At 47.0% G+C, this 27777-nt stretch overlaps 2 protein-coding genes and 1 pseudogene across 2 annotated transcripts in view; 1 reads left to right on the top strand and 2 right to left on the bottom strand.

Moving 5' to 3' along the window:
- Positions 1-205: 205 nt before the first annotated feature.
- On the bottom strand, positions 206-11557 carry ATXN1L (ataxin 1 like). The gene is made up of 3 exons (XM_004057963.5): positions 11429-11557; positions 9461-9522; positions 206-7913 (listed from the first exon to the last, which is right to left on the bottom strand). Exon 3 carries the CDS (start codon positions 7794-7796, stop codon positions 5730-5732), a length of 2067 nt encoding a protein of 688 aa, XP_004058011.5. The 5' UTR covers positions 7797-7913; positions 9461-9522; positions 11429-11557; the 3' UTR covers positions 206-5729.
- A 53-nt stretch (positions 11558-11610) lies between these two features.
- Positions 11611-27777, top strand: part of AP1G1 (adaptor related protein complex 1 subunit gamma 1) — a 115238-nt gene continuing 99071 nt past the window's right edge. The window contains exons 1-2 of the mRNA XM_063700315.1: positions 11611-11681; positions 21028-21138. The gene's annotated coding sequence lies outside the window, so the exon portion shown is untranslated. The remainder of the gene's footprint in view (positions 11682-21027; positions 21139-27777) is intronic.
- On the bottom strand, positions 22403-23923 carry LOC101154434 (E3 ubiquitin-protein ligase TRIM13-like; annotated as a pseudogene).

Here is a 27777-nt window from a genome sequence, read left to right as displayed (position 1 = left end):
GTAGACTTCCAGGTCTCTGAAATCCACACCAACAGAGGGGAAAGACCATGCTTGAGGACAAGCTCATGCCATCTCCCTTGAGCTCACCGCACAAATATAGCCACCATTTGTGTTCCATTACAACTGCTCCCACAAAGGTTTCTATCCCCCCCCTCCATGGCCACCATCTAAGGCTGGGATAGGAAGAAGGCGCAAACACCAAAAGGAAAAGCTAGTAGTTTATATAGATAGATATATAGATATATAGATATTGATAGATATTGTGTTTACATAGTCCACAAGTTAAATGCAGGTATCCATAAGAAGAGCATTAACAATAAAAATACAATCTGTGTGTAGCCAAGTACAGAGACTTAAAATGGTAAAACAGCAAAAAGGATCTCACAAAAGTACAAATATACAGTACAAATTGATTTATTTAAAACAGTTACAAAAAAGCACAACAAAATAGAGATTATCCTTAGAATTATTAATGCTTTGTTAAAGATCAGGTAGGATTAGAGGGTAAGAAATGGTATTGGGTGGAGGGAGCACCTGACTAGTTCTAAGGCTTTAGATACAATGCAGTTGATTACATATTAATTCAGCCATTACATACTGGGGATAGTAGATGGGGGATCAGTAATTTATCTACAGGGAACTCCTACACAGATCCATCCAGACCTCCCCAGTGCCATCCTTCTCCACTCCTTAGGACCCTAAAGCCACCTGGATGACAACATTCCCATCCTTTCTCCACCCCATTCCCTATCCGTATATTCTTCCCTCGCCTAAGGTGCTGTGCAAGCTGAGAGCAGTCTGCTCTCTGCAGCTGGATCATATACTGTTTTGGCTACAGGGATCCTGTATGACTAAGAAGGTTGTAGGGGACAGCCTTATTTTAATACTTTAAATTAGCCATGAGTACAGTCAGTCCCTCCCCCAACACAATCTAGATTCTCTTGAATGCAAGTATCAGTCAAGTGAGGGATCAACCCTGCCTTCAGCAATACCAGCAATGCACTAACCACTCACAGCTCACAACTACGTGCAAACTCCCTGTCCAGGGGGTGGGTGTAAAACCACTGTGTCATCAGCTCACACTCTCTCTCTGAAGAACCTCAGTCCCCATGACAGTCATAAAGACAAATAAATGCTTGCAAGTTTGACAATAGATAAAGGCACATGGGCTGCTGCCACACACACTGCAGGCAGGAACCCAATTTGAGGCCATCTTCACTGCTGGGCATTTGCAGTGGAATGGCTTTGGGATCACAAAACTTTGAGTTCGCAATCTACCAGGGAGGGATCTAGGTTTAACTGGAGAACTAATAAAGAAACCTTTAGTGTGAAAAGTGCATTTATGACTATTGTTCCTGCTGGGGAGGCAGCAGGGCAAACCGCAACACCTCTCCTCCTTCCGCCCCAGGCACTGTGCATAGTCTGCAGCTAAGGAGAGAGTGCAGTCGACTCTAGCATCTCTGAGGCCAGTGTCATCCTAGGCACAGACCAGGCTTCTGGTCCAAAGATGGATCCTAGAGTTGAAAGAGCAACTGACAGCTGCAAAGACCCAGATGCTTATTTTATTATTGCATAATGTGGGAGACCTTCCCTACCCCAGGAAAGCTGGAGAGTGAAGGCTTCCCAGCAAAGGGCAAACAGGTTCCTGATCGACATCCAACCTAATAAGGTTCAGCTCCTCAACTGTAGTGTACACTTTTGCCCATCTGGAAGGTACTATAGCTTCAGTGTGGTTTAGTAAACTTAGCCTAGGAGGCCAAGATGTCTCCCTAAAACTTAGTCTCTGTCCTATTTACTTTGTTTATAAGACTGTGACCTAACTTCCCATGGCCAATTCAATCGACTAGGTTATCTTCACTCCAATGGACCCAGGCCTTTTCCCAGTCAATCCATGTCCAACCCTTCATCTCCAGCGTGATCACTCAACTCTTCAATATGCCTGCTTGCTGCAGGTTTAAACCACACCACCATCCTGTGCTTCCCCCTAAATCGCCCATGATGCCCACAGGTAAAAATAAAACTAAACCCCACTTGAGGTGCTATTTCAGCCAAACTTTAAACCCTCTCCGAACTCCAGAATCCACCTAACTGGAGCTGGACGAACTTCACTGGGATGCTGGCATGGGCCCTAATGTGGTTCCCTTCATTTAGTTTTTAAAACAGGATACAAGATACCACAAAGGAAAGAAGTTAATACAACAGAAGACACCACTAGTAGAAACCTGCTTGTTTCTCCCTCAAGACAGTGAGACATTTGGAGCCAAAGGGCTCCCAACAGCACTGAAGCCTTATCCCTTTGGATTTACCAGCCCACCAGCAGCATTTCATACCATCCCTATTGAACATGATTTCGCTATAAAATAACATGGCCTAACACAGGTAAGAATGAACCGGACGCCTACACTTAATCTACATGGCCAAAGACATGGAAGGATAGGGAGCTGTAGAGGACAGCAGGCAGGACAGTGAGCGGACAGCAGCAGTGGCAAAGCAGCGCAGGGCAAAGCCCTTGGTGTTATGACCAACTGGGACCAAGAATATAGAAGGATCAGCCCAGATTGGCTGGGGGCCCTCCCCTCAGGTACAAGTACTCAGCTCTGAACTCCCAGAGCCCCTTCCCCCCATGCCACCTCTTCCTCATGTATACTAATCTTGATAGGAATGATTCAAGACTTGGCTTATTATCCATCCATGACTGGGTTCCCCTATTCCCAAACTGGTATACACATTTTTATACAGCGCCAGACAGTCAGCAGTCCTCCTTTCTATTCCTAAGAGCTGGAAACGTCCTACTGCTGACAAGGGACAGGCTCTGGCCCTTGTCAACTGCTCATTCTTAAAAAGTTGGCAACTTCCCACTAAAATACTCTCTAAAAACTGCTCTCATGTCTCCTGCAAACTCAGGAAATTCCTATAAGGAAGAATGGACACACCACAGGTTAGTCATATTTTTCATGCCTGGAGGAAAAGACTAAACTAGAGGTTAAAGGCAAGGGGGAGGCCACAGCTCTGACGGAGATTTAGAGCACAGAGATTCTTTTCCTGGGGACCATATTTTATGACAGATACCTTTGCAGCTCAGCAAAATCAAGTATTAATATGTTATATATGCATGGAACGATATTGTGGTATTACAGGAACTGCTGGTATTGCTTCACCAGCAAGAGACAGCAACAGAAAGGTCAGGGCCCAACTTGCCAGGGTCCTCAAGAATTTCTCTTTCCAGAATTCAGTGGAAGTTACCAGGTTGGAAAGTCACAAGTAGCTGAAGTGGAAGGTGATTTGATCTAAACTAATTGGTCTGTATCTGGTTAGACATAGGTTTGCCCCATAAGGAGAAAGCTCAGCTTGTGTCCCTACAGACACTGCTTGAGCATCTACTGTGTACATGTCACTAAATTCAGTTGATGAGCCTTCCTATGAGGAAGGACGCTTGTGAGAAACCCGTGCAAACAATGAACTCTAGGAATGAGTTGCTCATGAAACAGCCAGAGATAAGGCCTTCTCCCAAGGCCTTCTCCTCATTTGAGGGGATTCCTCAAGACTCAACCCCACAGGCCCCCACTGTAGGAAACAAGCCAGAGAAAGCAGCATTCAGAGAATGGGGGACAGAGAAGGGGAAAGATATGATCCCAAATGCAGTACAAAGTTGGTGTCTGGTTCTGACACAAACCAGATACTGAAGCACTCACGGTCAGGTCAGCAACTTCCTTTGATGGACCCCCAAAAGCTGACTGACCAGGCAACTGCTTTCAAGGAATGAGAGAGTGGAGTGTAGGGCTTGTAGCAAACAAGCCAGTTTCAGTCACTCTGTTCCCCCAGGAGAACAACCTTTAGCACCTGAACACTAAGAATGACTCCATTCTCAGAACTTCCCCTCCCCCCAGGAGGTAGGTAAGATTATTTATCCCCATTTGGCAGGTGGGGAGGAAGTGAAAGAGCCAGAGGTCATGAGACTTGCCGAAAGTCCTTGACAGAGCAGAGATCAGACCTCAGAGGTTTGGACTCCTGATGCCAGGCCAGGTCTCGGCCAATCCAAGTATACCTTATAAAGGACATGCCAGGATCACAGCCTGGGAGAAGTCTAACCAGAGAGCTGCGTGGACAATACCCTGAGTTGCCTTCAAGAGTCTAAAGACCCCCAAAAAACAAACAAAAAAACTTACCCACCTGAAAGCTAGTGGGGGAGCCTAATTCCCAATACCCAGTGGAACCCCACGGTCTGAGCTGATGCTAAAAGTTGTGAAGAAAATGTGGGATTAAGACATTGGTGGGGGGTAGGGGGGGTGCAAATGCAACCAAGATTGAAAATACTTTTTGCAGAGGAATATACCACCACAAAATGACATCTATTCAGGTATTGAAATGTTATCAAGACTATCCTAGAATCTTAGAGCTGGTGGTGGGAGGGGATGGCTTGGAGGCACCAGAATGCTGGGAGAAGCAGTGGAATAAGACGGGAGGGGCATATGGGACGTGTGAAAATGCCATGATGGGCACTGCCCAGCCACGCATTCGCCCTGGCCCAGGGCATAGTTCCCTTCTTGTTTCTTCACCAAGCTGTTTGGCAGTGGAAGTGGAGGGGACATGATTTTGAGATTTTAAAAATAGAGATTATAGCTGAAGGGGAAACCAGAGAGACCCCTACCCACCAAAAACTAGAGGTCTTGGTCAGAGTGGACAAAACCAACTTTGCAGACAAGGAAAGGCAGTGCAGCTACAAATGAGGCCCAGGTCACGACACCATGCAGCGGTCAGGGCAGCAGGAGGGTGGGGGTGGCGCAGGCACTTGGGCACAACACAGACAAAGGTGGGGGGTCGGTGCCTGGGAAAAAGGGTCTACTAGCTCTTTCTAAAGTCACCATTACCAGCAAGATTCTGTGAGATTTCAAAGTGGGTCTGGCATGCTGAGTTGGAGGAGCTTTGTTAGGTGAGCTACCTTTCCAGAGGGCCTGCCTAGAACCCAGTCAGCCTGGCTATCAAGTCTTTCTCCCAAAGTCCCCTGACTGAGTCCCTGGCAAGGTAGTACTTCACTCTGAACCCTGAAGGGGCTCTCCCTCCGGGCCCCCGTGCTGCTAGAAGCCTTGTAGGCAGAATGGTGAGGAGAGATGGGGAAGGGCTATGAAGCAGAGGATCAAGCAGAGTCCCGCAGATGAGAGTGCTCCTCCCCCACACACCCAGCCATAGACATCTGGAACAAAATCACCCTTTAAAGTGCGCATCTCTCACAAGAAGGGTTCTGGGTGGGAACCCTCTTATTTCCAACCTTGGGGCCTCCTGCCCTTCTACCACAAAAAAGAAAAAAAACTTCTGACAGTTTAACTGCTACTATAAGCTGTGGATCATCATTTTTGGCTCTTTCTTTACTCCCTCCCTCTGCCATCTGCTCCCAAAGCCTGGACTTTCTCTTGCAGGAGCTAGGGATGGGGAGGAAAGAACAGGGAGGCCCTGATTTTGGAATGTTTCTTCTCCTGTGTGCACCCCCTTCCTTCCTTGCCCCAGGCCTGCTGCTCCCCATCACAACACCCTCTGGGGTTGTCCTGAAAGGACGCCATGGGGTAATGAGCAACAGATCCTGCCTTGGGAGGCTGACTTCATGCCTCCCCTTTCCCCCAAATCTCACTGCCAAGAAAGCCATTCCCTGCTCGGCGTGTGCAAATCCTCTGCCTGCTCACGGCGGGGAGGCGAGGCTCTGGGGTAAAGCCCCAGTCCTGGTCTGGGGAAGAGGTTCATTTTCCCGCATTGGAACGCCCTTCAATGGACAGCTTTACCTCCTGTGGAATGAAAGAGGGACGGAGCAGCGCAGCCCGTGCCTCCTCCCCTTGCATGCTGTATCTTTGGAAGCTCGGGGCTGGCCAGCAGGCCTGAGCACTGGACTCAGGCTGGGAAGGCTCTACCACACGGGAGCCCTCTCCTGCCGGCTGGCTCTTCCCCTCACTGTCACATAGCTCTCTGGATCCCAAGACCGTCCTCTCAGGCCTTTCTCGGGGGGGACCCAGCTGGCTTGGGGGAGCACAGCTGGCCTGAGAAACTGAGTTACTGTTCAAGCTCTGTAAACTGATAGAGATGCAGACATCTCCCACCTGTAGCCGATGGCAGGGCAGAGAGAAGAGTTGTGTCGTCCGCCCAGGGCTGCAAGAGGACCAACCCTGGCCATATACAAAGAAGGGGTGCTCGGGGGGCACTTCGATGCTCACTTTGCTCTGCTGCTCACCAACCACAAAATGCAGCATGACAAATCCAGGCCATTGGCTCTCCTGAATGTCCACGACCGTGCTAGAGTCAATCTTCAGCCCCCCGCTCACTTCGGCACTGCGCACAAAATCCTGGGTCTGGAGGTCCTCCACCCGCTTCAGCTCTCCCGTAGCCAGCTGGATGATGGCGCCTTTCATGAAATGGGAAGGCAAGTGGGAGGAGGTAATGGGGGGCGGCGTTGGCTCCTTGTCTGGGAAGGTGGCTCTGGCCTGCACGTCCAGACTTGATGCTACCAAGATCTCCGAGCCCACAGGCAGCAGGCCTGAGTCAGTTCCAGTGGGCACCAGGTTGCCATTGGCTACAACCATTGCTTTGGGTAAAGGTCTATGTTTTACTGGTTCCTGATGGGACTGAGGGTAGAACCCACGGGCCTGACTTTTCTCTGCCAGCTCTGCAGGGTTCCTGGCTGACCCTCGCCCGTCACCCTGATGGTCGGGGGTATGATGGGATAGGTTGAGGGGGCTGGGTTCCTCCTTCCTCTGAGCTGCCACCACACGATAGTCCTGAGAAGCTAAAGCGCCAACCACCCGCTGGACCTCAAGGTCAGTGTCCGGGGTCCCCCGGTGTGCTGGTGCCGCTACCTCTACCCGTGGAGTCTGAGAACCTGAAAACTGTCCATCCACCACACATTCTACCACTGGCACCAGTCCCTGGCCTTCACCCTTGCTGTTGGGGGAGTCAAGGGCTTCACTTTCCCGTCTTACTAAATTTCGCTCTCGTGGTCTCTGTCCTCCATTCGCAGCAGCTGCTTCCAGAGCAGACTGGCTCTCCTGAGGGGTAAGAACTGGGCTGGCACCTGCTGGAGGGGTTTCATGCAAAGTATACCCAGCAGGTAGCCTGGACATCTGATAATAAATGGGCATCCGACCTGGAGCAAGGTCCAGCGGCTGAGTACTTGAATGATGTGGCAATTGCCCAGATGGGGAGGTGGCAGAGGGAGCTTTGTTAAATGAGTGGGCCGGGGAGGGAGCCTGTGGGGGAGGAGTGGCTCCTTCTGCCAGAAGTGAGGCATATGGCACAAAGTGTGGAAGGTGAGAGGTGGCAAGGTTGGCAGAAGGAGATAGGAGGGGACTCGGTAGGAAATTAGGTGGCACAGCATAGGGAAGGCTATAAGGAGACCCAATGAACTGCAGCGAGGTGGATGGGAGCTGAGCATAGTGGATTGGAGGATAGTGGATGCCTGGATGTTGAATTAGTGAAGACGCTACATTAAACGTTGGGGGCAAGGGACTCATATTCACCACAGATGGGAGGCCAGTTGGTGAAAAGGTGGCAGGCGGCACAGCCACCTTATACAGCATGCCATACTGGTCCACTGTCAGACCGGTGATGGCCTCAGCTCCATCACCCCCCAGGCTGACTCTGGCTCCTGCCTGGCTCTGCCCAGCCACCACAACCCCTCGGGACCATTCAGAAGCATCACTGGAGGGTGTGTGGTTAGTGGAGCAGCTGGTAGTTCTCCCCATATCCTCGCTGGTCACGGGGAGGTCTCGTTTCTTTGGTGGAAGGCATTCCTGACTCCTTTCATGAACAGGTTTCATATTGCTTTGTGGTGTTCCTGGAGCCTGGAAGGAGTCGACTTGCTCCCTGGGGCATCAGAAGGGGCTTCTCTGTAGCTTCCCTGTACCCCTCTCTGCTTCTGGCTGGGGCGCCCACATCTATTAGGGAACAAATCAGAGGCAAAGAAAAGTAACCTAGGGATGAGCCAAGACAAAGGAAATAGAAAGAACTGTGCCATGGAGGAAGATGTAACAAAGGGGACTGTTAGAAAATAAGGAGGAAAGAGAAAGGGGCAGACAAGGAGGCTACCCCCAACTCATCCAGCCTGGGACATGAGAGAAACAGTCGGGGAAATCACAAGGCACAAAGAGCTACAGGGACAAGCATTCACCAATGCACAAATAACCTGTGGGCTCCACAAGCCCAGGGAGACCAACAGCTTCACGGTTAGTCATGTGTCTCATAAGCACCTTGTCTCTTTTCTGCCTTCTTCCCAAAGTGGGCTTTGAACACATGGTCTTTCCTGCTGGCTCTTTTGCTTTTTTTTTTTTTTTTTAAACACATGGAGTTTTGCTCTTGTTGCCCTGGCCACAGTACATGGTGCAATCTCAGCTCACTGCAACCTCCGCCTCCCGGGTTCAAGCAACTCTCCTGCCTCAGCCTCCCAAGTAGCTAGGACTACAGGCATGCACCACCACGCCTGGCTAACTTTGTATTTTTAGTAGAGATGGGGTTTCACCATGTTGGCCAGGCTAGTCTCGAACGCCTGCCCTTGGGTGATCCGCCCACCACAGCCTCCCAAAGTGCTGGGATTACGGGTGTGAGCCACAGCGCCCAGCCTCCTGCTGGCTCTTTTTCTTAAGTTTCTCCTTTTGCTACCAAACATGAATGTGCCACCTTCTTTCCTGAACATATGACCTCATCCTTGCTTCCTTTCTGTAGCCTAATTTGGGTTATGATCTCACCTACTACTATCCCAAGCCTGGCTAAAAACTCTCTTCCTCCTTTGCCTCATCTCATCAGTACCTCAAGGACCTAGGTGCCAAAACCCTCAGGTCTGCTTGTGTTTTTTTTTGTTTTTAAGACTTTGCTCCCTAACCAGGTTATGAAAATTAACATCTTTGACCCATGAAATAATACATTTTAACTCAGCCTCTATATAGTGAAAGTGATTAAACTAGTTTGCTGTCAACTTGTTTCTCCTCTTCACCAAAGAACAACAAAATTCTAAATTCTTCTGACCTTACGTACACTTCCGGTTCCCTAGTCTCAAAAGGCTTCTTTTCTTCTCAATGATCACCTTCAATTTGCCTTCTCTATTCATTCCTTTTCTTTTTTCTTTGTGCTTTCTTTTACCAATAGCTCCTTCTCCACTGTAGGTCTGCTCCAGGCACCACTCCATGAAATTCTGGTTCCATTCCTCTAAACATGCCTGTTTTTTTCCCCGTATCTGTATGAGTCATAAGAAAGTTCTCTTTCCCTTTTCTCTTATTGTCACCTTTCACAAATGCTTTTGTCCATTGTTATAAAGCAACATTTTGGTCTGAACACTTCAGTGCACATGAACTTTGCTGCCTATTTCTTCCAACCAGGTTCCAGTTCTTTGGATCTGAAAAGAGCTTTCTATATTACATTCTGTTCTGTTTTTCCACTGTGACATCCCAGATATTTTCCTGAAACAAGGAATTCAAAGTGCCGGTATTACCTGAGTTTCCAGTGGTGCTTCTGAGCAGCTGTAGTAAGTGTCCTCCCGGCTGGCTCGGGAGCCTAGAAGATAGAAACAGGAATGGAGTAAGCGGCTGACTGACCTCTAATTCTCCCCACGGTCACCATGAAAGGTAATTCCAAAGCATTAGAGTATACACGTCCTTGCCTCATCTTCTTCTCCACAGGTAAACAGTACATTTACCCAGAGTGCCCAGGCAGTTGAACAGAGAGAAAAACATCTCTAATGCTCCAACTTGTAAGAAGACATCCCTGAAAAAAAATTTCCATGTATCAAATTTCATTGGTTTTCCGTAACATCACTTCCCTAACATCTACCTGTGCCTGTTCCCCAAAGGTTAAATTTGCTCCAATCCAAATTTCAGATAAATGCACAAATAAAAATGGAAGCTTTAATACTGTTCCCATACGAACAATGGGAAGCAGGAAAAATCAACTCTATGGATTTCCCCTTTATTCTGGGCCTATGAAAACATAAATGTGGAGTTATTTAAATGAAAAAAAGCAGCACTAGATGAAAAAGAACAATTATTTATGTTTCTGGGGCAGAAAAAGAGGTCAGGGGGGAGTCACTCAAGAAGAAGACTTACTAAGAGATTTTCAGGGTTAAAAAAAAAATGAGCTATGTGTGTGTGTATGTAAAATTTTCTGAGTGACAGTATACCAAGTGCTGAATCAGGTATGAAAGAAACTGAAAATATTGCCTTGGTCCTCAGCTGGCTAACACTGGTGAAACAAAACTACCACTAAACCATCACTATGTGAATCTACACTTGCCAGAAACGCAAAGCGAGAAAAGAATGGAGCCTTAACCTCTGAAAACAGAGAAGGCAGTACAGATGAGTGAGTGCTCTGAGAAACTGACTATCCTGTCCAAGTCCTATCGAACACTCTAAGCCTCAACCCAAACCGAATGCAACATTTCTCTCTTAAGATTGGCAAGGTGCAGGTGTACACAAAAGGTGGAAGGATAGGAAAACACAGTGGGAAGACAAATTCCTAATTCCACAAACACATATTATTACACAGTGGCATAAATAATGACTCTTTTCTCCACAAGCAGCTTTAGTAACTGAAAAGCAGCTTGCTTTCTTCTTCATTCCCAACAGAAACTGGGGTCACACTTCAATCCCAAAATGATCCTTGCTTTCTGTAACGAAAACTTCAAAGAAAACCTGCCTCCAGGTCACCCAGAAGTTAGCAAACACAGGCTAGTAAAGGGACCGAAAGAGGCAAAAGGTCTGCAGAAAGGACAACAAAGAACCAAGCCTCTGCGCCAGGTTCCCACAACGCAAAACACACTTAAGAATCCGAAACCTCCGCCTCTCGAGAACCTCACTGAGCATCTCAAAGGGAAAACGCAGCTTGTGACCCCAACCGAGCTAACAGGCTGTTCAGGAGAGTTGCCAACGCTGCTAGCAGAGCCCGGAACCAAGCTCCTCATCACGCTTGGGTCGGAATCAAGGGGCTGAACCCAGCTGGAGACCCAAATTCTCTGCGGGCGAGAGGTGCGCCCGACCGAAAGGGAGAAGCTTGTCAGAGACTATGGTTATGGCTCCCAGTGGTCCCGCAATCCTTGATCCAACAAGGGTAGGGCTCGAAATTGGGAATTCTGCGTTTAGAGAGTAGGGGGTCCACCCTTCACCAAGGGGGCAGGGGCGAGGCCCTGCAGGCGACGCTTCCTTGTTTGGGGGCCCTTCCCGCCCCACAGACTCGGACACCTTGGCTCGCAGGCACACAGCCTCCGGGGCGCCGGGTCCTGAGGCCGCCTTCCAGGACAGGCCAGAGAGAAGCGTGAGGGGGTCTAGGTGCGGCCTCTCCCCTCCGTCTGTCCACGGTTCATGGGCCCCGGCCCGCCGGAGCAACGGGCTCCTGAGGGCCACTTCCTCCGGAGCACCGACCCCAGGCCTGCCTGGCCCCGGCGGCCACCACTTCCAGGGACACTCACCAGCCCATTTCACAGCGCTTCCCAGGATCCACTCACTCGTCCCGGAGCCGCCGCAACCGCGGCCGCCGCCATCCCCGGCCCCGGAGCCGCCCCACACCCAGCTCCCCCCCCAGCCGGGCGCCCGGAGATGGCGTCAAGCGCGTCCCGCCCCCGGCGCGCAGAGATTGCGTCACGGCCGGGGTGGGAGAGCAACGCCCAGGACTCCCCGGGAAAGGAGGGTTCCCCACTGCCTTCGCGTCGGGCGTTCCCTCTGGTGGGTGAACAAACTCCTCTCCCTGGGGCCGGGTCACGTGAATAGGGCTGGGCCCGGCCCCCTCAGCCTGACCCCACAATGACCCCGCAATCTTTCCACCTCAGTAAATTTTGGGGGTTCCCAAACAGAGCCCCGGGGCGTGGTCATCGGCGACCCCCCATTTCCTGGACTTCTTGTCCTGACTTGTGCAGCCTCTTCTGGGGAACTTCGGGGGACCCCGAGGTGACCTAGGCTCAGGAGAAAAGGAGATACCTCTTACCTCTTGGGGACCCAGGTGGAGATAGGAAGTCTTCTTTTTTTTCTTTCTTTTTTTTGGAGACAGAGTTTCGCTCTTGTTGCCCAGGCTAGAGTGCAATGGCACGATCTCGGCTCACCCAACCTCCGCCTGCCAGGTTCAAGCAATTCTCCTATCTCAGCCTCCCGAGTAGCTGGGATTACAGGCATGCGCCACCACGCCTGGCTAATTTTTTGTATTTTTAGTAGAGACAGGGTTTCTCCATGTTGGTCAGGCTGGTCTCGAACTCCCGACCTCAGGTGATCCGCCCACCTCGGCCTGCCAGAGTGCTGGGATTACAGGCGTGAGCCACCGCGCCAGGTCAATAGGAGCTCTGTAAGTGTTGAGAAGTGGCCCCCGAGGGAGCTAAGAGTGAACCCCACTCAGGATCTAGGGGAAGGTGACGAGGAGTGGAACACCTGAAAGTTTAGAGAGAGCCCGGGGTTTAGTACAGTAAGAAGCAGCTTGGTTTAGTGGAAAGAGGGCTTGACTACTCAGTGAAATATTATTCATTACAAATTAACTAGTTATTCATTACAAATTAACTAGTCAACTTCATAGTAACATGAACATCTGATTAACTTAAGTGAAAACAAAAGTGAGCGCCAGTTGAATTTATGTTTGAATAACAACTGTGTTTTTGTTGTTGTTGTTGTTGTTTGTTTTAAAGTATTAGGTTGGTGCAAAAGTAATTGCGGTTTTGGCCACCGAAATGGAGACTTTCAGTTTCTTCAAACTCTGTTCAATAAATAACAATTGGGCCAGGCGTGGTGGCTCACGCCTGCAATCCCAGCACTTTGGGAGCCCAAGGCCGGCGGATCACGAAGTCAGGAGATCGCAGACCATCCTGGCTAACACGGTGAAACCCCGTCTCTACTAAAAATACAGAAAATTAGCCGGGCATGGTGGCAGGCACCTGTAGTCCCAGCTACTCGGGAGGCTGAAGCAGGAGAATGGCATGAACCCGGGAGGCAGAGCTTGCAGTGAGCCGAGATCGTGCCACTGCACTCCAGCCTGGGCAATAGAGTGAGACTCCGTCTTAAAAAAAAAAAAGAAAAAAAAAAGATATGTTATTGCAGTTGCGTGTATGTGTGTGTGTGTGTACATATAATTTTTTTTTTTTTAGCCCTGTCGCCCAGGTTAGAGTGCAGTGGTGCCATCTTAGCTCACTGCAGCCTCAAATTCCTGTGCTCAAGCAGTCCTCCCACCTCAGCCTCTGGGGTAGGTGCGATGATAGGCATGCACCACCATGCCCAGCTAATTTTTTAAAATTTCTTGCAGAGACAAGGTCTTGCTATGTTGCCCAGGCTGGTCTTAGACTCCTGTGCTCAAGTGATCTTCCCTCCTCGGCCTCCCAAAGTGCTGAAATTGCAGGCATGAGCCAACCACACCCAGCCTCGGTTGTATTTATTTCTGTGTATCTGTACAGAAAAGGAGTAGAACACATAACTAATTAACATTGGTTATTTTTGGGAAGGAAAGTGGAATTGGGTGGTGGTCAAAAGGCAAAGAAACAACTTATATTATTGTTTGAATATTTAGGAGAATATTATCTTAGAAATAAAAAAAGTAAGTTGAGATACAGATACAATGCATGATCTCTAAGATTCTTTCTAGGGAAGCCTTAGACCTCAATTATATTTTCTCACCTGGATGGACACATAGGGCCATAAAAAATTATCAAGCACCACACAGACACACACACACACACACGCACACATACACACAGCACAAATGGGAAAAAACATAGTGAAGTTACTGCTGTCATCTAAATCATCTGAGTGTTTTGCTTCATTAATATTAATATTGTTCATGACAGTCTCCTCTCTCAATTTGGCCAAGAAGGAAGTCCTGTGGTCACTCAGTGTGTCCGTTTTAGCACTAACTAGCATTCTGGTTTCTAGTTCATTTCTTAGCTCACTAAACTGGCATTAAAATAGTCAAGATAGGAACCCTTGGACTATCCAAGCATATTCAAGGATAGCTAGTTTCTCCCAGATCAAGATATACACTCAGAGCTGGGTTTTCTGTACAAATTTGAAAGAGTAGACACAGGTAGATGTAAGCAAAAAAAAAGTTTTATGGCTACCAACCATTAACATAATGATGTACGTGATACAAAAGCATGTCCATTAAAAAATAAAAACAGGATGTTCTGATTGGTGAAACACAGGTGATTTCCGGGTTTGGCACTGCAGTCCCAAAAGGGTGGGTCATATGTCCACTGTATCCCATTCCCAAACTCTTTACTACTCTGAGTAATCCTTTTTTCTTTGGTTGTATATCCTGATGGTAGAAAGCTCCATAGCAACAGTTTGACAGGTATATTAGTGATAAGTAAACTAATAAAGTTTTTAGATTTATGGCACAAAAATAACCAAAAGTTACCTAATTTATCCAAATATCTGTATTATTTTTCTGGAATCTGGGTAACACCCCTATTTAAGCTATTTATATTCAGTAAACCAGGCCGGGTGTGGTGGCTCACGCCTGTAATCCCAGCACTTTGGGAGGCCAAAGCAGGTGAATCACCTGAGGTCAGGAGTTCAAGACTAGCCTGGCCAGCTTGGTGAAACCCCATCGCTACTAAAAATACAAAAATTAGTTGGGCATGGTGGCCTGTGCCTATAATTCCAGCTACATGAGAGGCTGAGGCAGGATAATCACTTGAACCCAGGCGGCAAAGGTTGCAGTGAGCCGAGATCGTGCCACTGCACTCCAGCCTGGGCAACAAAGTGAGACTCTGTCTCAAAAACAAAAACAAAAACAAAAACAAACAAAAACTGATAAAGTAAATGTTTTTTTGTTTTTGATGTGTTTTAGGTATTTGGGGTATTTGGAAAATGATAAGTTAAACTTCAATCTGTTTTGTCCACTTCTTCCCTTTCCCTGGATTCCTATTGAATTCCATTGTTGTGTATAGATTGAATTTTTGAGATGGAAGAGCTTGAGCTGCTCTGTTGGAAGGAAAACAAAAATAAAACCCTGTTAATGCTGGTTATTTTTCTCCTTGAGCAGTCAGGAGTTGCAAACTAGCTCTCTGTGTTACCTAGTTCTCACTGGTGATATTTCTTGTCCTGTAATACAGGGAGAGGAAACTCAGGAAACTACCCCAACTCTTTTTGACAATGCAGATCAAACCAGAGAGAAGCACTGGTAACTTGGGAAACCATGCGTGTCATAACAAGAGGAGTAGGTGGCATCTTTCATACTGTCATGTCTTCCTGTTTGTATACTTGAGCATGTCAAGGTGTCATTTTAGGAAAGGAACTTTATCTTTGGATGCCAATGGCAGAAACAACAACAAACCAGCCAGGCGCGGTGGCTCATGCCTGTAATCCCAGCACTTCATGAGGCCAAGGCAGGCAGATCACTCAAGGTCAGGACTTCGAGACCAGCCTGGCCAACAGGGTGAAACCCTCTCTCTACTGAAAATACAAAAATGAACCAGGCATTGTGGCAGGTGCCTGAATCCCAGCTACTCTGGAGGCTGAGGCAGGAGAATGGCTTGAACCCAGGAGGCACGGGTTACAGTGAGCTGAGATTGCACCACTGCACTCCAGCCCCAGTGACAGAGTGAGACTCTGTTTAAAAAAAAAGAACAGCAAATCCCAAGTATACACTGAAATTGTACTAGGCCAGGTGCAGTGGCTCACACCTGTAATCCCAGCACTTTGGGAGGCCGAGGTGGGTGGATCACGAGGTCAGGAGATCGAGACCATCCTGGCTAACACAGTGAAACCCCATCTCTACTAAAAATACAAAAAATTAGCCGGACATGGTGGTACGTGCCTGTAGTCCCAGCTACTCGGGAGGCTGAGGCAGGAGAATTGCTTGAACTCAGGAGGTGGAGGTTGCAGTGAGCTGAGACCGCGCGACTGCACTCCAGCCTGGGCAACAGAGCGAGACGCTGTCTCATAAAAAAAAAAAAAAAGGAGGAAATTATACTGATACTCTAGAAATGTATCGGTGCCTAGTACTAGATTACATTTTTTTTCTTTTTTATTTGAGATGGAGTCTTACTCTGTCTCCCAGGCTGGAGTGCAGTGACCCAATCTTGGCTCACTGCAGCCTCTACCTCCCAGGTTCAATTGACTCTCCTGCCTCAGCCTCCCGAGTAGCTGGGATTACATGTGCCTGACACCACGCCCAGCTAAATTTTTTTTTTTTTTTTTTTTTGAGACGGAGTCTCGCTCTGTCGCCCAGGCTGGAGTGCAGTGGCGCGATCTCGGCTCACTGCGAGCTCCGCCTCCTGGGTTCACTCCATTCTCCTGCCTCAGCCTCCCGAGTAGCTGGGACTACAGGCGCCCGACACCATGCCCGGCTAATTTTTTGTATTTTTAGTAGAGACGGGGTTTCACCGTGTTAGCCAGGATGGTCTCGATCTCCTGACCTCGTGATCCGCTGGCCTCAGCCTCCCAAAGTGCTGGGATTACAGGCGTGAGCCACCGCACCCGGCTAAATTTTGTATTTTTAATAGAGGCAGGGTTTCGCCATGTTAGTCAGGCTGGTCTAGAACTCCTGACCTCAGGTGATCCCCGCCTCAGCCTCCAAAAGAGCTGGGATTACAGGGGTGAGCCACTGTGCCTGGCCTTAGGTTACTTTTCAAAAGCTTTTCTAGATATCCAAATGTAGAGATAGGCAATTCTTAAGCTTCTGTTTTAGCTACTTCTCTGAACAATTCTGTGTCCTCATTTCCACCTGCTTTTAATGTTATGTGACCTTGCCAGATTCCAAAAGGGATTTCCCTTGAAAATTCATTAATATTTTATTTAAAAGGAGGTCTTACAATTTCTCTGTAAGTGACTACTATTTCCTTTGGGGAGGGGGATCTCCGTCTCTTGTATATTTCCTCAGACACTTGCCAGTTTTTGTCAAAAACTTCCTGCAGAACTCTTACAGGTTACAGTAGAAAGAATGACCATTGGAATAAATTGAAGGAAAACTAACCCTTATTTGCACTGTAAGAGTCATATCTGGGGAACTGGTCCACAGAGAAGCAAGGGCATTCAGGCCATTGCTGAGTGGCCAGAAATTCCTTACAGGAGGCTTGTTGAATGAATAAATTGAGTGTGGAAAAACTGGAGCCATTCGTAATACTAATAACTTTCTCTGGGAAGCTTGCTCAGCAAGGTAACTTGTGAGCTGTTGTGTCCTGTGATGAAATGTTCAGCTCTACCTGCAAAGTTAACTTTGTAGTTAATTGGCAACTAGTTATAAATCGCCTATAACTCCTGGGAAAAATGTGAGTAAATATTCTAGGCAGCATGGCAAGCTGCCTCTCAGATCACTGCACAGTCCTCAAGGCAATACATCGCCTAAGACCTCACTTAGCAATTTTAGAATTTAAAGGAATGTTTCTGACTTGTGAGAATGTGGTAATAATTACGATAGTGATCAACTCATTTTAAATGTTTCCAAAGACTGGAAGGGCACCGTGACTCATGCCTGTAATCCCAGCACTTTGGAAGGCTGAGGCGGGCGGATCACTCGAGGCCAGGAGTTCAAGACCAGCCTGGCCAACATGGTGAAACCCTGTCTCAACTAAAAATACAAAAATTGGCCAGGCGCGGGGGCTCATGCCTGAAATCCCAGCGCTTTGGGAGGCTGAGGTGGGTGGGATCGCCTGAGGTTAGGAGTTTGAGACCAGCCTGGCCAACATGGTGAAACTCCATCTCTACTAAAAATACAAAAATTAGCTGGGTGCGGTGGTGGGAGCCTGTAATCTCAGCTACTTGGGTGGCTGAGGCAGGAGAATTGCTTGAACCCAGGAGGCGGAGGTTGCAGTGTGCTGACATCGTGCCATTGCACTCCAGCCTGGGCGACGAGCGAAACTCCATCTCAAAAAAATAAAAAATAAAAAAAATTAGACAGGCGTGGTGGCGAGAGCCTGTAATCCCAGCTACTCTGGAGGCTGAGGCGGGAGAATTGCTTGAACCTGGGAGGCGGAGGTTGCAGTGAGCCGAGATTGCACCAGTGCACTCCAGCCTGGGTGACAACGTGGGACTCCATCTCAAAAAAAAAAAAAAAAAGTTTGCAAAATCTGTTCTGTATCTTGACTATCAATATCGAGATCCTGGTTGTGATATTCAACTACACCTTTGGGGAAAGGTAGGGGATATGGTACTCCAGATTTCTCTGTATTGTTTCTTACAACGTGTGAATTACATGTGAATATACCATTGTCTCAAAATAAAAAGTTTAAATTTAAAAAAGTTTCTGAAGTTTTAAATGTAAAACAATGCCCAGGATGGGCACGGTGGCTCACGCCTGTAATCTCAGCACTTTCGGAGGCCAAGGCCGGCAGATCACGAGGTCAGGAATTCAAGACCAGCCTGACCAATATGGCAAATCCCCATGCCTACTAAAAATACAAAAATTGGCTGGGTGTGATGGTGTGCACTGGTAATCCCAGCTACTCAGGAGGCTGAGGCAGGAGACTCTCTTGAACCCAGGAGGCAGAGGTTGCAGTGAGCCAAGATCTTGCCGCTGCACTCCAGCCTGGTCGACAGAGCGAGACTCCGTCTCAAAAAAAAAAACAATGTCCAGATGTCCAGATTACTGGACTTCTCTCCACAAAGGCAGAGAACTTTTATCTGGTCAGTCTTTTAAATTGTGCAATAGCTATTAAGTTTGAGCCCTCTGGGCAAATTTCTCTGGAAGGGCTCCTTTATTTTTTTCTTTGTTCTTTTTTTTTTTTTTTTTTTTGAGATGGAGTCTCACTCTGTCGCCCAAGTTGGAGTGCAGTGGCGCAATCTCGGCTCACTGCAAGCTCCACCTCCCGGGTTCACGCTATTCTCCTGCCTCAGCCTCCCGAGTAGCTGGGACTACAGGCGCCCGCCACCACGCCTGGCTAATTTTTTGTATTTTTAGTAGAGATGGGGTTTCACTGTGTTAGCCACGATGGTCTTGATCTCCTGACCTCTTGATCCGCCAGCCTCGGCCTCCCAAAGTGCTGGGATTACAGGCGTGAGCCACTGCGCCTGGCTCCTTTACCTTTTTTCAAACACGCACACACAATGCTATTCCTTCCATCAGGTGACAGCTCAAGTCAGAGTACACCCATGAGCAGGGGTAGTGCTGAGTGTTGTTTTTCTTAAGTTCAACTTTTCTGTTGCCTTTTGCTCTTTCCTCATTCCTATGGGTCACGTGAGTCATTAACCCATCAATAAACTAAAAAACTGATGATATCTGATTCTGAGAAAGGTTCAGGTGAAATAAATATTGTGTATGTTAATTAACTGCAGTTCCCTGAGTCTACAGTTAACAGCCCTGTTGATTTATCATCATCTATTAGTAGGAAGGTAGCCGTTGCTTAGACTTTCAAATTGATTTTTGGGCTTCTTTAGCCAGGTCTTGAAGATGTTTGTGCATTATTTAGACAACAAAGACCTAAGGAAAGTATCCAAAAAACACATGAGATTTATGCAAACCCATTGGTATCCATTATTATGACCATGAACAATGAGGATGACATTGATGGTATAAACAGCCCTTGTAAATTTTAAACTGTAGGCCAGGCACAGTGGCTCAAACCTGTAATCCCAGCACTTTGGGAGGCTGAGGCAGGCAGATCATTTGAGGTCAGGAGTTCAAGACCAGCCAGGCTAACATGGCAAAATCCTGTCTCTACTAAAAATAGGAAAAAAAAAAAAATTAGTCAGGCGTTGTAGCGCATGCCCGTAATCCCAGCTACTCTGGAGGCTGAGGCAGGAGAATCACTTGAACCCGGGAGGCAAGATCGCACCACTGCAGCCTGGACGACAGAGTGAGACTCTCTCAAAAAAACTATACATATATATTTTAAACTGCATGTCCACATGTTCTTTTATTTTATCCTGACAATCTGGGGACACATATTATCCAGATAAATATTACCCTCTTTTTACAAATGAAAAAATTTAAACGAAGCACCCAAGTGATTTGATATAAAACAAATTAGCCCTGTCTTACTGAAGTTTACTGTTTTTTTGAAAGGAGATAATAATCTTGACCTTCTATTTCTCCAGAGTTCTATTTGTAACACAGTTCTATTACCCGGGCACACAATAAATGTGTGCTGATATTGGTATTGGTGTAACGGTGGCTCAGCATTTATCTGAAACAAGTCTGGTATTACCATGATTTCTTTTCCCTGAGCTGTCTAGTGCAAAGAACATTTTCCTACTTTGGACTTAGTCATGCCCCCTTTCAAGCACTGGGCCTTGTGTTTATCTCAGATCCAAATGTAGTCTCATGTCAGCATGTTTTGCAGTAACAGAGTAACTCTGTCTATTCATGATTAGATGGTAAACATCACTTGTTAGGGTATGGCGGACAGACAGCATATGTAATTTGGAGGCTCACAGGTTTTCCCGGCTTGTGAAAAGACCATTTCCTCAGGACTCAGTCATCAATTGATAACACAAAGTTGTTGTTGTTTTTTCTTTTTTTGAGATGGAGTCTTGCTCTGTCTCCCAGGCTGGAGTGCAGTGGCGCAATCTCGGCTCACTGCAAGCTCCACCTCCCAGGTTCACGCCATTCTCCTGCCTCAGCCTCCCAAGTAGCTGGGACTACAGGCAGCCGCCACCACGACCGGCTAATTTTTTGTATTTTTAGTGGAGATGGGGTTTCGCCGTGTTAGCCAGGATGGTCTCGATCTCCTGACCTCGTGATCCACCCGCCTCGGCCTCCCAAAGTGCTGGGATTACAGGCGTGAGACACCGCACCCGGCCTACAAAGTAGAACAACTTTTTTTGTCTCAGTGGATTGGCCTGGGAGAGGTTACATTTGTTACGTTTCCAACATGACTCTACTTGTTCATTCTGTGGCATAATGTGGTTAAAAAAAAAAATCATAGGAATTTGCAGCCGGAAAGTTTGGCCTCAAGTTCCAATTCAACAAATTACTCCTAATCATGTGACCATGGGCAAGCCATTTAATCCACCAGAGCCTCAATTCTCTCAGCTATAAAATGCAAATAATACAAACACACAGGTGTTGCTGGGATCAAATGGAACTGTATATATATACAAACACGTTTTTTATTTTCTTCTTAATATAATTTTTTTCTTTTCTTTTTTTTTAAGACAGAGTTTTGGTTTGTTGTGCAGGCTGGAGTGCAGTGGCATGATCACAGCAGCCGCGATCTCCTGGGCTTAGACGATCCTCCTGTCTCAGTCTGATGAGTAGCTGGGACCACAGGTATGTATCACCATGCCAGGCTAATTTTAAAATTATTTGTAGACAGCCGGACATAGTGGTTCACGCCTGTAATCCCAGCACTTTCTTGGAGGCCGAGACAGGCAGATTGCTTGAGGCCAGGAGTTCAAGACCAGCCTGGCCAACATGGCAAAACCCTATCTCTACTAAAAATACAAAAACTAGCTGGGCGTGGTGGCAGACACCTGTAGCTGCAGCTACTCGGGAGCCTAAGGCAGGAGAAATGCTTGAACCCAGGAGGCAGAGTCTCAAAATTTTGAGAATGAGGCTCAAAAAATAAATAAACAGGCCAAGCACAGTGGCACACGCCTGTAATCTCAGCTACTCGGGAGGGTGAGGCAGGAGAATCACTTGAACCTGGGAGGCGGAGGTTGTACTGCAGCCGAGATTGCACCACTGCACTCCAGCCTGGGCGACAGAGTGAGACTCCATCTCAAAAAAGAAAAAAAAAAAAGCTCCGGGGAATCTTGTTAATGAATGTGCCAATGTGTTGAGGCAAAGAACATGTATGCACAACTACTAGTTTTATGTCCTCCCACTGACTGGTATCAAAGTTCTTCATTAGGCAACTTGTGGGCAAATTAGAGGGAGGTAAAGGAGTTTTCTTGATTACCTCCCAGAATTCCTGCATCTGTTGCAGCACATGACGGGTTCTGACACGACCTTGATAGCTTCAGCAATGTTAAGGCCATTCACTGCTCCTGCAAGACGGTGTTGAGTTTGTTGATCTCTGGATCAGTGGTTTGCCTAACTTTAAGTTTCATTTTTTGAGGCTGGGTACAGTGGCTCATGCCTGTAATTCCAGCACTTTGGGAGGCGGAGGCGGGTGGGTCACCTGAGGTCAAGGGAGGCTGAGGCAGGAGAATCACTTGAACCTAGGAGGTGGAGGTTGCAGTGAGCTGAGACTGTGCCATTGCACTCCAGACTGGGTAACAAGAGGAAAACTCCATCTCAAAAAAAAAAAAGTTTAATTTTTTATTTTTTGGATCCAATTCACTTGATTTAATTTTTTTTTTTTTTTTTTTTGACAGAGTCTCGTTCTGTCACCCAGGCTGGAGTAGAGTGGCACAATCTCGGCTCACTGCAGCCTTCGCCTCCTGGTTTCAGGTGATCCTCCTGCCTCAGCCTCCCAAGTAGCTGGTACTACAGGTGCATGCCACCGTGCCTGGCTAATTTTTTTTTTTTTTTTTTTGAGACGGAGTCTCACTCTGTTGCCCAGGCTGGAGTGCAGTGGCGCCATCTCGGCTCACTGCAAGCTCTGCCTCCTGGGTTCACGCCATTCTCCCGCCTCAGCCTCCCGAGTAGCTGGGACTACAGGTGCCCGCCACCGCGCCCGGCTAATTTTGTTTTTGTATTTTTAGTAGAGACAGGGTTTCACCGTGTTCGCCAGGATGGTCTCAATCTCCTGACCTTGTGATCCACCTGCCTCAGCCTCCCAAAGTGCTGGGATTACAGGCGTGAGCCACTGCGCCCGACCTAATTTTTGTATTTTTAGTGGAGACGAGGTTTCACCATGTTGGCCAGGCTGGTCTTGAACTCCTGACCTCAAGTGACCCACTCGCCTCGACCTCCCAAAGAGCTGGGATTACAGGTGTGAGCCACTGCACCCGGCCTTTATTTCAATTCTTTAATACTTTACTTAAATATTTTAATCAGTAACTTGCTAGTCTCCATGGTATTCAAGCGAGAAAGAACATCTCCCCAATGCCAGTTCTCAAAACTCTAAAAGAGGGATTCAAAGGCATAGCCATTTCTTTTCTGAGCATGAACTTCTTCAATAGAACAGAAGACAATGCTTGGTGTGGTCAACACCAGTAGCACGGATTCCACAGATTAGCTGTGTATCAGTCAGCCCGAGAATGCTGAGAGGTACTCCAGATGTCCTTTGAACACTGGCATTTTAGAAGAGATCTTGATCTTGTTATATTTTCTTCAAACCCTTCAGGGAGTAATTAACCTGCAGGCTGTTGACTCCAGTTGCTGAAGTTTCCTTACAGCACCCCAGGGCACTTGACTGAATGGAGGTAGTCTCCACAATGAATTCTGCACATTCTCCTTTAAGCTACCTTGTATTAGAGTTCTCTCAGAGGGGCAGAACTAATAGTTTTTATATATGGGAGTTTATTAAGTATTAACTTACATGATCACAAGGTCCCACAACAGGCTGTCTGCAAGCTGAGGAGCAAGGAGAGCCAGTCCGAGTCCCAAAACTGAAGAACTTGGAGTCTGATGTTTGAGGGCAGGAAGCATCTTGCTCGGGAGAAAGATGTAGGCTGGGATGCTAGGCCCGTCTCTCCTTTTCACGTTTTTCTGCCTGCTTTATATTCGCTGGCAGCTAATTAAACTGTGCCCACCAGATCAAGGGTGGGTCTGCCTTCCCCAGCCCACTGACTCAGATGTTAATCTCTTTTGGCAACACCCTCACAGACACACCCAGGATCAATACTTTGTATCCTTCAATCAAGTTGATTCTCAGTATTAATCATCCCATGCCTTCTAAGCATTTTTTTTTCCGAATGTTGTGCAAGTAAGCCAAAACTCAAGGATCATCAAACAGACTGTAACAAATTGGGCATATGAGATCTTTCAGCACCTCCATCACGTACTTTGTCCCCTGCCAACAGATGTATTCAGCAGGGTTACCATCTCCCAGGGCAAAGCAATCACATTTATCTCCAGATCTAGACTTAAGAATTGTGGTGTCTCTCCTTTCAGTCCCTATGTATGTAACTATATGTAACATACACAAGTGTGTAGACACAGGTATATTAATATATAGGTTTATGTTTCAATTTTAGTTTTTAAAACTGATTTAACATTATATTGTGAGCATTGTCCATGGACTACTCTTGAAGCAAGGAAAAGAGGGAAACATAAGGCCCTGAATTTCATAATATCGTGCTTTCCTTAGGGAACTAGATTCTTGTCTGGCTGAATCTGTATCTGTACTAATCTGGGCAGTTGTCAATTGCACGTAGAGTTGCCTGAGTTGAACTGAGTTTGACCAGTTCTAACTCTCTGCACCATAATTGTTTTTTGTTTGTTTTTAGGCAGGGTCTCACTCTGTCACCCAGGCTGGAGTACAGTTGTGCGATCTCAGCTCACTGCAACCTCCGCCTCCCAGGCTCAAGTGATCCTCCCACCTCAGCCTCCCAAGTAGCTAGAACCACAGGTGCACGCCAACACACCCTGCCAAATTTTGTATTTTTTGTAGAGACGGGGTTTTGCCATGTTGCCCAGGCTGGTCTCAAACTCCTGAACTCAAGCGATCTGCCCACCTTGGCCTCCCAAAGAGTTGGGATTACAGGCGTGAGCCACCGTGCCTGGTGTGTCTGTGCTGTAATTGTATATGAGGGTATTCCTAGTGTTACTTCTTTGGAATTGTAGGATTATTTGGGGAATCCTTTTTTCTGTTAAGGGATAACCAAAAAGTATTTCCTTTTATTAGTCTTTTTAAAAAGTGAAACATAAATACTTTATTATGGCAATGGTATAAAAACTAAGCTTTAACTAAAAACAAAACAAAACTTAAAAAGTGAGTTTGTTTAGAATTAAAGGTTTTGTTTTTGTTTTTGTTTTTGTTTTTTTTTGACAAGCCTTGCTCTGTTGCCCAGACTGGAGTGCAGTGGCATGATCTTGAGTCACTGCAACTTCCACCTCCTGGGTTCAAGCGATCCTCCCATCTCAGCCTCCAAAGTAGCCAGGACTACAGGCACACACCACCACACTGGGCTAATTTTTTGTTTTTTTTTTGTAGAGATGGGGTTTTGCCATGTTGCCCAGGCTGGTCTTGAACTCCTGGGCTCAAGTGATCCACCCACCTCAGCCTCCCAAAGTTCTGGGATTATAGGTGTGAGCCACCGCACCTGGCCCCAGTTGTTCTTCGTCTAAAACAAATTCATCATAACTGATGAATCTTGCCTTTCTTTCTTTCTTGGTGATGATTTGCTGCAGGTATCTAATCAGTCTAATCAGCTGTGTGCTAAATACAGCCAAGAATATAATCAATGAGATTGGAATTGTCAGCTCTCAAGTAGTACCATTTGTGGAGACACTTATTTTTTCTTTTCTTTTCTTTTTTCTTTTTCTTTTTCTTTCTTCTTCTTCTTCTTTTTTTTTTTTTTGAGACAGAGTCTCACTCTGTTGCCCAGGCTGGAGTGCAATGGCACGATCTCATCTCACTGCAACCTCTGCCTCCTGGGTTCAAGTGATTCTCCTGCCTCAGCATCCAGAGTAGCTGGGATTACAGGTACTCGGTACTACGCCTGGCAAATTTTTTTGTATTTTTAGTAGAGATGGGGTTTTACCATGTTGGCTATGCTGGTCTCAAAATCCTGACCTCAAGTGACCCACCTGCCTTAGCCTCCCAAAGTGCTGGGATTGCAAGAGTGAACCACCACCCCAGTGACACATACTTTTTCTAAATGAAGAAGTCTGAGAAAAGCTGAGCAACTTAGAACACATAATTTGGTGCTTTGCATTGGAGGCAAAGCAACTTGGATAAAGGTCTCAAACTAGAGAATTGAACTTTATAAAACAGCTAATGCCACCAGGCATGGTGGCTCACGCCTGTAATCCCAGCACTTTAGGAGGCTGAGGTGGGAGGATCACTTGAGGTCAGGAGTTCAAGACCAGCCTGGCCAACATGATGAAACCCCATCTCTATTAAAAATACAAAAAATTGGGCCGGGCGCAGTGGCTCACGCCTGTAATCCCAGCACTTTGGGAGGCCGAGGCAGGTGGATTACGAGGTGAGGAGATCGAGACCATCCTGGCGAACATGGTGAAACCCCATCTCTACTAAAAATACAAAAAAATTAGTCAGGCGTGGTGGCGGGTGCCTGTAGTCTCAGCTACTCGGGAGGCTGAGGCAGGAGAATGGCATGAACCTGGGAGGCGGAGCTTGCAGTGAGGGGAGATCGTGCCACTGCACTCCAGTCTGGGCGACAGAGTGAGACTCTGTCTCAAAAAAAAAAAAAAAAAAAAAAAAAGCTAAAGCCAAGAAAACTGAACTGATTTCTTTTTTAAGAAAGTACACATTGGCCGGGTGCGGTGGCTCACGCCTGTAATCCCAGCACTTTGGGAGGCTGAGGCGGGTGGATCACGAGGTCAAGAGATAGAGACCATCCTGGCCAACATGGTGAAACCCCGTCTCTACTAAAACTACAAAAATTAGCCAGGCGTGGTGGCGCATGCCTGTAATCCTAGCTACTCAGAAGGCTGAAGCAGGAGAATCGCTTGAACCTGGAAGGTGGAGGTTGCAGTGAGCTGAGATCATACCATTGCACTCCAGCCTGGAGGACAGAGCGAGATTCCGTCTCAGGAAAAAAAAAAAAAAAAAAAAAAAGAAAGTACACATTTGACTAAATGTAACTGGCTTAGTAATATAAAGGAAGCTAATGAAATTTAGAAGTTTCGACTTTTGAACATCTGACATCATGACCACATTTACATAATTCAAAACTGACATTCAATGGAACACAGAGACCTGGCCACAGCAGTTGCTTCAGGCTGGTGGACATTTTTTGTCATTCAGGGTGTCCATTCTGATTGGTTAGTGCCATGTAGTACTGGTTCTTGAATATATTTACTGTCACCCTTGACATAATTGAAATACTTATCACAAAATCAGAACTGTTGATTCAAAGTTTGGATTTTTTTTGAGACAGAGTCTTGCTCTGTAGCCCAGGCTGGAGTGCAGTGGTGCGATCTCAGCTCACTGCTGTATTTTTAGTAGAAACAGGGTCTCGCCAGGTTGGCCAGACTGGTCTTGAAATCCTGGCCTTAGGTGATCCACCCACCTTGGCCTCCCAAAGTGCTGAGATTACAGGCGTGAGCCACCACGCCCGGCCTTTTCTTATGTTCACTTTCTTCCTCATATTCTGCTTGGTTTGAAGTTCTCTGACTCTGGAATAGGGCTGTCTTATACATTCACAAGTAAGGCCCCTTTTTGTTACTAAATTATACATCGTCTAAAAAAATTATACAGTAGTCCCTGCTTATCCGTGGGGAACACTACCAAACCCCCTATTGGATGCCTGAAACTGCAGATAATACCGAATCTGAGTAAGTTTCTGTACATGTTTCCCACCCCCAAAATTAAGGCTTTTTCCATCCTCACTAAGCATTTATCACGCTCTACGACCAAAAGTTTTGCAGTTTGAGCTGCGACAGGCAAACTAGCATGAATTTCTTTTTCTTTCTTCACAATTTCACAAATAGAAGATTCGTTCTTGGCTGAGCATGGTGGCTGACACCTGTAACCCTAGCATTTTGGGAGGCCAGGCAGGTGGATCGCTTGAGCCCAGGAGTTAGAGACCAGCCTGGGCAACATGGTGAAACCTAAACCCTGTCTCTACCAAAAAATAATTTTTAAAATATTAGTCAGCTGTGGTGGCACATGCCTGTAGTCGCAGCTACTCAGGAGACTGAGGTGGGAGGATACCTTAAGCCTGGGAGGCAGAGGTTGCAGAAAGCCAAGATCCTGCCACTGAACTTCAGCCTGGGTGACAGCGAGACCCTGTCTCAAAAAAAAAAAAAAAAAAAAAAAAAGATTCATGCTACCCATAGATCTTTGCTCTTTGCAACCTTACCGTATGATTTTTTTTCTATCCTTACACT

Source organism: Gorilla gorilla, chromosome 18 (assembly GCF_029281585.2).
Source record: "Gorilla gorilla gorilla isolate KB3781 chromosome 18, NHGRI_mGorGor1-v2.1_pri, whole genome shotgun sequence".
NCBI lineage: Eukaryota > Metazoa > Chordata > Mammalia > Primates > Hominidae > Gorilla > Gorilla gorilla.
This window is presented reverse-complemented; position numbering and strand designations above follow the sequence as displayed.

Bases quoted from the DNA above. Each gene is read 5' to 3' on its own strand.
- ATXN1L (XM_004057963.5), bottom strand. From the start codon at position 7,796: ATGAAACCTGTTCATGAAAGGAGTCAGGAATGCCTTCCACCAAAGAAA.